Source organism: Schistocerca nitens, chromosome 8 (assembly GCF_023898315.1).
Source record: "Schistocerca nitens isolate TAMUIC-IGC-003100 chromosome 8, iqSchNite1.1, whole genome shotgun sequence".
Taxonomy (NCBI): Eukaryota; Metazoa; Arthropoda; class Insecta; order Orthoptera; family Acrididae; genus Schistocerca; species Schistocerca nitens.
In genome coordinates, this window is record NC_064621.1 from 595,211,823 (window position 1) to 595,223,917 (window position 12,095).

At 42.3% G+C, this 12,095-nt stretch overlaps 1 protein-coding gene across 2 annotated transcripts in view; it reads right to left on the reverse strand.

Moving 5' to 3' along the window:
* The window catches only part of LOC126198443 (protein lethal(2)k10201), a 91,578-nt gene that overhangs the window by 4,257 nt on the left and 75,226 nt on the right, over positions 1–12,095 (reverse strand). For both annotated transcript variants that reach the window (XM_049934766.1, XM_049934767.1), the window contains exon 3: positions 10,159–10,360. In XM_049934766.1, the coding sequence (XP_049790723.1) occupies positions 10,159–10,360 (202 nt within the window). The remainder of the gene's footprint in view (positions 1–10,158; positions 10,361–12,095) is intronic.

Here is a 12,095-nt window from a genome sequence, read left to right on the forward strand (position 1 = left end):
GCGTCATGATCAGCCTCATCTTAATGCGGCTGTTAGGTGTGTCAACATGGGGCTGGAGAAGGCACTGATGGCATAGGACATGGGCCACATTGCAGTGGTGCCAGCTGAGTCTATCAGCAGATCTGGTTTCACTAGGCATGGCCAGCACCTCAATAGGTATGGGAAAGGGAAGCTGGCAAAGCTTACACAGGTGAGAGTGTAGTGTGGGGTGGTGGGATCATTCATGAAAAAATTCCTGTAGTAGATGGTGTTAGAGCTGCAGGTTTTTTAGATTGAAATCAGCTGATAGGTATACCTACTTTAGAGATAGAGTTAGTGAACTGCTGATAGATGTTGATTCTGACATTATTGGTATATCAGAGCACCACTTAAATAATTTGACAATTCAGAGGCTTCCTTTACCAAGATACAGATTAGCTGGCTGTTTTACAAGGAGTTCTTTGCGAGGCCAGATATTTAAATCTTGCGCAGGGGCAGTTCAATTTAATGAAAATAAACTTAAAATTTTTGTTGTTTATAGGTCCCCTAACTCTGAATCAAGGGATCACAAATTTAGCATTGGAGGGCAGTGTGGAGGGTAAAAATTGCATAGGGAGACCAAGAGATGAATACATTAAGCAGATTCAGAAGGATGTAGGTTGCAGTAAGTACTGGGAGATGAAGAATCTTGCACAGGATACAGTAGCATGGAGAGCCGCATCAAACCAGTCTCAGGACTGAAGACAACAACAACAACAACAACAACAACAACAACAACAACAACTACTACTATGAATTCAGAGCATTTCTGCTCAAGCTAGAGAGGGTTCTTGATTCAATATGTAGAAAGTACCAGAAATCAGTTATACATGATGACTTCAGTATTAATTTTGTATATCATTGTGCAAGAAAAAAAGATGCTGGTAGATCTCCTAAGTTCATATGATCTGATGCAGACAGTGATTCTTCCAACTAGGGTGCAGGGGAACAGTAGCACAGCCATAGATAATTCATTCTTCATTACTACATGGGCATTCTGTTAGTAAAAGTCTAAATGGCCTTTCAGGCCATGATGCACAGATTTTAACACTAAAGGGCTTTTGTACTCAAACAAATGTCACATATAATTACAAACTATGTGGGAATAGGGAGATTTTTAAAATTTGTCAAGGAACAAGAGTAGCAGGATATTTGTAGTGCTGATAACATAGATGACAAATATAATGCTTTCCTTAACAGACTTCTCATGCTCTTTGAGAGTTGCTTTCCATTTTAACATTCTAAACAGGGTACTAGCTGTAAAAGGCAGCCTGGGTGGCTGACTAATGGGATAAGGATATCATGTAGAACAAAGCAGGAATGATATCAAAATGTTAGAAGTAGTCACAATCAAGCTACAGTTGCCCATTACAAACAGTATAGTAAGGTGCTTAAAAATGTTATTAGGAAGGCAAAGAGTATGTGGAGCATAAATAGAACAGCTAATTTACAGGATAAAATTAAAACCATATGGTCAGTTGAGAAGAAAGTGTGTGGTCAGTAGCACAAGGTCGATGATATAAAGTCAGTCAGTAGTAAAAGTATTTCTGTTACTGATAAATCAGATATATGTACAGTATTTAACAATCATTTTCTGACCATTGCTGGTGAATTAAATAAAAATTTAGTTTCTATAGGGAATCATAGAACTCTCTTGGCCAATGCCTTTCCGAGATTGATGTCTGAAATACTCCTCTGTGATAGAGAAGGGGGAGATTGAGTCAATAATTAAATCATTGAAGACTGAGGACTCCCATGGATATGATGGAGTGCCTAGCAGAATATTAAAGTACTTTGCTGCACATGTTAGCCCTGTACTTAGCCATATTTATAATTTTTCCTGAATGATTAAAGTACTCAGTAGTATAGCTGCTTTATAAAAAGGGAGAAAAGGGTAATGTAGACAATTTTAGACCTATTTCTATGCCATCAGTGTTTGTTAAAGTTATTGCAAAGGCTGTGTATGTAAGGGTAATTGATCATTTTATATCACATAATTTGCTATCAAATGTACAGTTCAGCTTTAGGCGTTGTTTAAAAACTGAGAATGCTATACCGTATTCTCTTTTGTCTGTTAGGTACTGGATGGGTTAAACAAAAGGTTTCGAACACTAGGCATATTTTTTGATTTAACAAAGGCAATTGATTGTGTTGATCACAAAATATTGCTCCAGAAGTTGGACCATTACAGAATACGGGGAGTAGCTCACAGTTGGTTCACCTCTTACTTTAACAACAGACAGCAAAAAGTCATTATTCACTGTGTTGAGAGTGGCTGTGATGTGGGGTCTGAGTGGGGGATGGTCAAATGGGGGGAGTTCCAGGCATCAGTGTTAGGGCCACTCCTGTTCCTTATTTATACGAGGTGCCCTCCAGTATTAGGGGTAACTCTGAAATATTTCTGTTTGCTGATGACACCAGCTTGTTAGTAAAGGATGTTTCAAATAGTGCAGTTCGTGACATAAGTTCATGGCTTGTAGAAAATATTTATCAATTGAAGACATAAAGTCTATATATGAGTCTGTGATCATTTTATTTTTAGCACTTTTGTTTTCACAAGTCCGTCTTGACCACATAGACTTCTTTACACTTTATGACCAGTTTCAGCTTAATGCCATCTTCAGATCATTAAAATATTCTGATATACATCATTGTTGAGTTAAACATGTGCACTCATGTTTAACTTGACAATGATTTATATCAGAATATTTTTAACAATCTGAAGATGGCGATAAGCCGAAACTGGTCATAAAGTGTAAATAAATCTGTGTGATCAAGACGGACTTGTGAAAATAAAAATTGTAGAAAATAAACAAACACTAAATCACAGTAAGACTCAGTTTTTACAGTTCCTAACACACCATTCAACAAAACCCTATGTTTGAATTTCACAGAGTGGGCATATGATTAGTGAAACTCAACAGTTCAAATTTCTAAGTGTTCAGTTAGATAGAAAACTGTCGTGGAAAGCCCATGTTCAGAATCTTGTTCAAAGACATAATGCTGCCATTTTTACTATTCAAACAGTATCTGAAGTAAGTGATGGTTCGACACAAAAATTAGTCTACTTTGATTATTTTCATTCGCTTATGTCATATGGTATTATATTTTGGGTAACTCTTCCCATTCTAAAAGGATATTTTTGGCTCAGAAATGGGCGGTTCCGGCAATAAGTGGTGTGGTAAGGATCCCACACCGCACAGCAGTATTCTAAAAGAGGACGGACAAGCATAGTGAAGGCACTCTCCTTAGTAGGTCTGTTACATTTTCTAAGTGTCCTGCCAATAAAACGCAGCCTTTGGTTAGCCTTCCCCACAACATTTTCTGTGTTCTTTCCAATTTAAGTTGTTCGTAATTGTAATACCTAGGTATTTAGTTGAATTTAAGGCTTTTAGATTAGACTGATTTATTGTGTAACAGAAGTTTAACGAGTTCCTTTTAGTACTCATGTGGATGACCTCACACTTTTCGTTATTTAGGGTTAAATGCCACTTTTCGCACCATTCAGATATTTTTTAAAATCGTTTTGCAGTTTGTTTTGATCTTCTGATGACTTTATTAGTCAATAAACGACAGCGTCATCTGTAAACAACCAAAGACGGCTGCTCAGATTGTCTCCCAAATCGTTTATATAGATAAGGAACAGCAAAGGGCCTGTAACACTACCTTGGGGAATGCCTGAAATCATTTCTGTTTTACTCTATGACTTCCCGTCAATCACTACAAACTGTGACCTCTCTGACAGGAAATCGCAAATCCAGTCACATAACTGAGATGATATTCCATAAGCGTGCAATTTTACTCTGAGCCGCTTGTGTGGTACAGCGTCAAAAGCCTTCCGGAAATCTAGGAATACGGAATCGATCTGAAATCCCTTGTCAATAGCACTGAGTACTGCATGTGAATAAATAGCTAGTTGTGTTTCACAGGAATGATGTTTTCTAAACCCATGTTGATTGTGTGTCAATAGACCGTTTCGTTCGAGTAATTCATAATGTTCGAACACAATATATGTTCTAAAATCCTGCTGCATATCAACGTTAACAATATGGGCATGTCATTTAGTGGATTACTCCTACTATCTTTCTTGAATATTGGTGTGATCTGTGCAACTTTCCAGTCTTTGGACGCAGATCTTTCTCTGAGCGAACGGTTGTATATGATTGTTAAGTACGGAGCTAATGCATCAGCATACTCTGAAAGGAACCTAATTGGAATACAGTCTGGACCAGAAGACTTGCTTTTATTAAGTGATTTGAGTTGCTTCACTACTCTGAGGATATTTACTTCTACGTTACTCATGTTGGCAGCTGTTCTCGATTCGAATTCTGGAATATTTCCTTAGTCTTCTTTTGTGAAGGCATTTCGGAAGGCAGTGTTTAGTAAATCTGCTTTGGCAGCACTGTCTTCGACAGTATCTCCATTGTTATTGCACAGAGAAGGCATTGATTGTTTCTTGCCGTTAACATACTTCACATACGACCAGAATCTCTTTGGATTTTCTGCCAGGTTTCGAGACAAAGTTTCTTTGTGGAAACTGTTGTAGGTGTCTCACATTGAACTCCACACTATGAGCTTCTGTAAAGGACTGCCAATCTTGGGGATTTTGTGTCTGTTTAAATTTGGCATGTTTGTTTCGTTGTTTCTGCAACAGTGCTCTGACCCGTTGAGTTTACCAAGGAGGATCAGCTCTGTCGTTTGTTAGTTTATTTGGTATAAACTTCTCAATTGCTGCCGACACTATTTCTTTGAATTTAAGCCACATCTGGGCTACACTTATATTATTAATTTGGAATGAGTGGAGATTTCCTCTCAGGAAGGCGTCAAGTGAATTTTTATCTGCTTTTTTGAATAGCTATTTTTTTCACTTATTTTTTGAGGATTTGGGTATTACAATATTCAGTCTCGCTACGACAACAAAATGGTTCAAATGGCTCTGAGCACTATGGGACTCAACTGCTGAGGTCATTAGTCCCCTAGAACTTAGAACTAGTTAAACCTAACTAACCTAAGGACATTACAAACATCCATGCCCGAGGCAGGATTCGAACCTGCGACCGTAGCGGTCTTGCGGTTCCAGACTGCAGCGCCTTTAACCGCACGGCCACCACGACAACCCTGTGTTCACTAATCCCTATATCAGTTTTGATTCTGGTTATTAACTCAGGATTATTTGTTGCTAAGAGGTCAAGTGTATTTTCACAATGGTTTACTATTCGCGTGGGCTCATGAAATAACTGCTCAAAATAATTTTCAGAGAATGCATTTAGCACAATTTTGGACGATATTTTATGCATACCTCTGGAATTAAACACGTCTATTCGCCAACATATCGAGGGTAAATTAAAGTCACCACCAACTACTATAGTTCGAGTTGGGTACGTGTTTGAAATCAAACTCAAGTTTTCTTTGAACCTTTCAGCAACTGCATCATCTGAACTGGGAGGTCGGTAAAAGGATCCAATTATTATTTTATTCCGAAACTTCCTGGCAGATTAAAACTGTGTGCCCGACCGAGACTCGAGTCTCGGTCGGGCACACAGTTTTAATCTGCCAGGACGTTTCATATCAGCGCACACTCTGCTGCAGAGTGAAAATCTCATTCTGGAAACATCCCCTAGGCTGTGGCTAAGCCATGTCTCCGCCATATCCTTTCTTTCAGGAGTGCTAGTTCTGCAAGGTTCGCAGGAGAGCTTCTGTAAAGTTTGGAAGGTAGGAGACGAGGTACTGGCAGAAGTAAAGCTGTGAGTACCGGGCATGAGTCGTGCTTCGGTAGCTCAGTTGGTAGAGCACTTGCCCGCGAAAGGCAAAGGTCCTGAGTTCGAGTCTCGGTCGGGCACACAGTTTTAATCTGCCAGGAAGTTTCATATCAGCGCACACTCCGCTGCAGAGTGAAAATCTCATTCTGGATTATTGTATTCCGGTTGCCAACAATGACCTCTGCCCATACTAACTCACAGGAAGTGTCTACTTCAATTTCGCGACAAGTTAAACTACTTCTAACAGCAACAAAAACAGCACCGCCAACCGTGTTTAGCCTATCTTTTCGGAACATCGTTAGGTTCTTCGCAAAAATTGCGGCTGAGCTCATATCCGGCTTTATCCAGCTTTCAGTGCCTATAATGATTTGAGCATCAGTGCTTTCTATTAGCGCTTGGAGCTCTGGTACTTTCCCAACACAGCTACGACAGTTTACAACTGTTACACCAATGGTTCCTCTATCTACGTTCTTCCTGTGTTCAACCAGCACCCTTTGTGACTGAAGCCCTTCTTATGTTTTCCCGAGACCCTCTAACCTAAAAAACCGCCTAGTCCACACCACACAGCCCCTGCTACCCGTGTAGCTGCCTCCTGCGTATAGTGGAAACCTGACCTATTCAGCGGAACCCGAAACACAACCACCCTTTGGCTCAAGTCGAGGAATCTGCAGCCTACACGGTCGCAGAACCGTTTGAGCCTCTGATTCAGACCCTCCACTTGGCTCTGTACCAGAGGTCCGCAATTGGTCCTGTCGACTCTGCTGCAAATGGTCAGCTCTGCTTTCATCTTGCAAGCAAGACTGACAGCCTTTACCACTTATGTTAGCAACTCGAAACCAGAGAGAATCTCTTCTGATCCAAAGCGACACACATCATTGGTACCGACGTGAGTGACCACCTGCAGTTGGCTGCACCCTGTGCTCTTCATGGCATCCGGGAGTACCCTTTCCACATATGGAAAAATCTAGTTGATCTCTCCATCCAACTCCATACTGTACAGTTATGATTTGTATCAAATACCCTAACCTTAAATACTGTGAAAATTAACTGCGAAAATTATTGACCTGACCTGGATACTCTGTTTCACAGTAAATACATTGACACAAAAAAACTGCAACACCAAAAAAATAATTAATGTAGAGTAATGAAATTAGAGAAATACATTTGTCTAGGCAACATATTTAAGTCACTAACTTTGCAAGATCACAGGTTAATGTATGTGTGAGATCAGCCACTGCAAGTGTGAAATGCTGATACATTAGTAATCGGTGTAACTGCCAGAATGTTGCATGCAGACATGCATGCATTATATTGCATAAGTGCTGGATGTCAGTTTGTGGGATGGAATTCCATGCTAGTTGCACTTAGTCAGTCAATACAGGAATTGTTAATGCTATTTGTGGACGACACTGGAGTTGTCATCCAATTATGCCCCATATGTGCTGGACATAGGACAGATCTGTTGATTGAGCATGCACTGTGGAGCAAGAAGGGTTGCAACAGTGGTATGTGGGTGAGTGTTATCATATTGGAAAACACCCCCAGAATGCTGTTCATGACTGACAGCACAGCAGGTTGATTCGCCAAAATGATGTACAAAATTTGCAATCAGGCTGCATGGGATAGCCACGAGAGTGCTCCTGCTGTCACACAAAATTGCATCCTGGACCGTTGCTCCAGGAGCAGGTCCAGTGTGTCTAGCACACAGACAGTTTGGTTCTTGGCTCTCAATTGGCATTCTTCTAACCAACACACAACCATCACTGGAACTGATGCAAAACCAGCTTTCAACCAAAAACACAACAAACCTTCACTCTTCCCTCCAATGAACTATCACTTGACAGTACTGAAGTCACAGATGGCAGTGGATTGGGGTCATTGCTTGGTACAGGGGCATCTGGCTCAGAGTTGTCCTTGGAACCAATTTGTAATTTTTGTCTAACAGTCAGCAAGTGATAAGTGAAGTGATAACTGTGCCAAAATCTATGGATATCAGTCATTGAATTCTGGCACCTATTTTGGCTGGAGCACAGGTAGAAATCTTCCCTCACGTCAATCAGGGGGCTTGAAGATGGATTAATATATTGCCAAAACTGGTTCCTCAATAAAATAACTACACTCCTGGAAATGGAAAAAAGAACACATTGACACCGGTGTGTCAGACCCACCATACTTGCTCCGGACACTGCGAGAGGGCTGTACAAGCAATGATCACACGCACAGCACAGCGGACACACCAGGAACCGCGGTGTTGGCCGTCGAATGGCGTTAGCTGCGCAGCATTTGTGCACCGCCGCCGTCAGTGTCAGCCAATTTGCCGTGGCATACGGAGCTCCATCGCAGTCTTTAACACTGGTAGCATGCCGCGACAGCGAGAACGTGAACCGTATGTGCAGTTGACGGACTTTGAGCGAGGGCGTATAGTGGGCATGCGGGAGGCCGGGTGGACGTACCGCCGAATTGCTCAACACGTGGGGCGTGAGTTCTCCACAGTACATCGATGTTGTCGCCAGTGGTCAGCGGAAGGTGCACGTGCCCGTCGACCTGGGACCGGACCACAGCGACGCACGGATGCACGCCAAGACCGTAGGATCCTACGCAGTGCCGTAGGGCACCGCACCGCCACTTCCCAGCAAATTAGGGACACTGTTGCTCCTGGGGTATCGGCGAGGACCATTCGCAACCGTCTCCATGAAGCTGGGCTACGGTCCCGCACACCGTTAGGCCGTCTTCCGCTCACGCCCCAACATCGTGCAGCCCGCCTCCAGTGGTGTCGCGACAGGCGTGAATGGAGGGACGAATGGAGACGTGTCGTCTTCAGCGATGAGAGTCGCTTCTGCCTTGGTGCCAATGATGGTCGTATGCGTGTTTGGCGCCGTGCAGGTGAGCGCCACAATCAGGACTGCATACGACCGAGGCACACAGGGCCAACACCCGGCATCATGGTGTGGGGAGCGATCTCCTACACTGGCCGTACACCACTGGTGATCGTCGAGGGGACACTGAATAGTGCACGGTACATCCAAACCGTCATCGAACCCATCGTTCTACCATTCCTAGACCGGCAAGGGAACTTGCTGTTCCAACAGGACAATGCACGTCCGCATGTATCCCGTGCCACCCAACGTGCTCTAGAAGGTGTAAGTCAACTACCCTGGCCAGCAAGATCTCCGGATCTGTCCCCCATTGAGCATGTTTGGGACTGGATGAAGCGTCGTCTCACGCGGTCTGCACGTCCAGCACGAACGCTGGTCCAACTGAGGCGCCAGGTGGAAATGGCATGGCAAGCCGTTCCACAGGACTACATCCAGCATCTCTACGATCGTCTCCATGGGAGAATAGCAGCCTGCATTGCTGCGAAAGGTGGATATACACTGTACTAGTGCCGACATTGTGCATGCTCTGTTGCCTGTGTCTATGTGCCTGTGGTTCTGTCAGTGTGATCATGTGATGTATCTGACCCCAGGAATGTGTCAATAAAGTTTCCCCTTCCTGGGACAATGAATTCACGGTGTTCTTATTTCAATTTCCAGGAGTGTATTTGAAAATTTAGATGGCTGAAAGATGTTTTGATTCAATATTCTGATCTGTAACAGTTTGTTGCATCACTGTGGTGCCAACTGCTGCTCAGACTGCTGATACTGCAGATGCAGTATGATGTGTCACAGCCATACGCCCAACTCGGTGGTCTTCTCTCTTGGTGGCGTCATGCGGCCATCCAGAGCTCTATGTTCCTGCAAAGTCTTTCTGCAATATTGCAGAAGGAACATCCATGTTCTTGCAGGCCTATTACTCAACCTCGTTCAAACTCAGTGAGGTGCTGTTAATGGCGTCCTTGTCACCTTAAAGGCATTCTTGACTGACAACTCACCACGTTCCATCTCAAAGGTAATTAATTCTCACAACCGTCACAGTGTGCATTGAAAGCAATCCTTATTTGCATCCTCATAGTGGTACTACCAGCATCACTCATATTGCGAACTGCGCGAAACTGTAACAGATATCAACTTTCAGATGTAGAAATGTGCCCAACAACTTTTTTTAATGTTGGTACGTCTCCTCCCCCCCCCCCCCTCCCCGCCCCTTCCCCACCCAGTGTAAGTAGCCTCCTGTCAATATTGGGTAGTGAGAAACACTGTATTTAAGCTGTAATTTATTACATCATCATTTATTTTTACTGAAGTATATTGTAAGAGTTTGATGTGCTTATAATTACCCGTTACTTTCTTTGTTGGTTGTAGGCTGTTTATTTCATAATACATCAAAACATATGAATAACATATTCAAAGCAGTAACACTAGAAAAAATGGCTTGTTTCAACAAGAACCTGTAGTCCGATCAGTTAAAAATGATTACATATTTATTATAATGAGAAACTTACCATTGGTTTCCTCTCCGCTTGAGCACTGAAAAAGGAATCATGACTTTCTGATACATGAAGATCGAGTAGGTGTGGTGATGGCAACGTCTTCCTACATACCACACATATATACCGATGAGCTGTGCTGTAATGCACATCAAATTGTAGAAGAGACTCAAACTTTGCATCACAGCCAGGGACACCACATGGGAATTCTGAAACACTAACAAAAACACAAATAATACTTATCTTCAGCTACTGTAAATTGGTTTCAACAAGTTGCTTAACTATTCAGCATGTTTAAGTTAATAATTTTTATGATGCAAAAGTATTTCAGACTATAAAAATAAGGCTACAATTCTGATGATAAACTAGAAACTGTGTACAATAGATATATACTAGTTCAGGTTTTTAATTCATGTATTTTCAAAATATCAGTTACACCCTCAAAATTGAGGAAGCAGCAGAGTTTTTCAAAGTGGCAGCTTTCTTACTCATTTACCTGATTTAAATTTTGATGATGTGAATAGCATGTGTTCGTATAGTGATAATTTATTGTTAATGCAGTCTACTGATTAAGTTTTTATGACTTCCTTGTCTTCTTTTACTGTATATGTTTGAAGGTCCTTCTTCTCTATGGGATCTATGGATCCCAAGGAATGAATGAATGAATTAATTAATTAATTAATCATAACAAAGTTGATAACATCACTGCTACTACTTCTTCCTACCATAGATAAAGTTTAAAGAAATACAATGCTCCATAAAATTTGAGGACAAGAGAGGTAAAGTACCAGAACATATTAACTACTTGGTGCAAATGAATGAAAGTGTGGGACCATATTGCCAGAGGTCTCCCAGTTGTGCACACAAAGGAGGACATGAAATGGTATGAGGACAAGGTGTCTATAGTGCCAAATGGGATTGGCCCTCGAACACAAGTCACCTGAAGGAATAGGAAAAGACAGGATGTTACAGAGCACTGTGGTGGTTGGACTGGGTTGTTTGGGGGAAGAGACCAAACTGTGAGGTCATCGGTCTCATTGGATTAGGGAAGGATGGGGAAGGAAGACGCCGTGCCCTTTCAAAGGAACCATCCCGGCATTTGCCTGGAGCAATTTAGGGAAATCATGGAAAACCTAAATCATGAAGGCCGGACGCGGGATTGAACCGTTGTCCTCCCGAATGTGAGTCCAACTGTGGTGGTGTTCTTCATTACAACATGACCTGAAGACAACATTTGGATGACTTGCACACTTCACATGAGGAAGAATCACTGGGAAACTGGAAGGAGGACAAAATCTGATGAGTGTAGACCAGGAATTTGGTGTAGCTTACAGCTCTCCACTACATTGTGCAACAGGCAAGAAGGGATCCATGTCAAACAGTAGCTGCAGTTGGTACCACAGTTAACAGGATTGAAAGGCACACAATCTCACACTCCACAGTGGTGTGGAAAATGCATGGATGTGATCTCTTTGACCAGTACAATGTGCTCTTTAGACACCCACACATCGTCGACACCATTTGCACACAGATTGAACCAATGAAGGGTAGGGCCAAGTGCTCTTCTTGGATGAGACCATATTAAGACTGAGTAGCGATTCAGGATGTTCTCTCATATGCAAGAGGTGTAATCATGTAATGCACCCAAGAACACTGTCAAACATAATCATTTTGGTTTGTTCTGAAAGTAGGTTGGTTATACTTAGGATTCCAATACACCACATTATTCCCCACTACTTTGGCTGAACTGGCTACAAAACCCTATTTTTAAACACAATAGCCATTGAATGGGATGGCCTAACACCACATTAATGGGAGGGCCTACATGCCTGCCTGGTATCAATCTACCGGTCAAAGTGAGAGCCAATGTCTTGCTGCATCAAAAACCTCCCCATCAGCCATGTACTACTTTCCATGGAATGCATCCTTCATTAGGCCAAGCAGAAGGTACG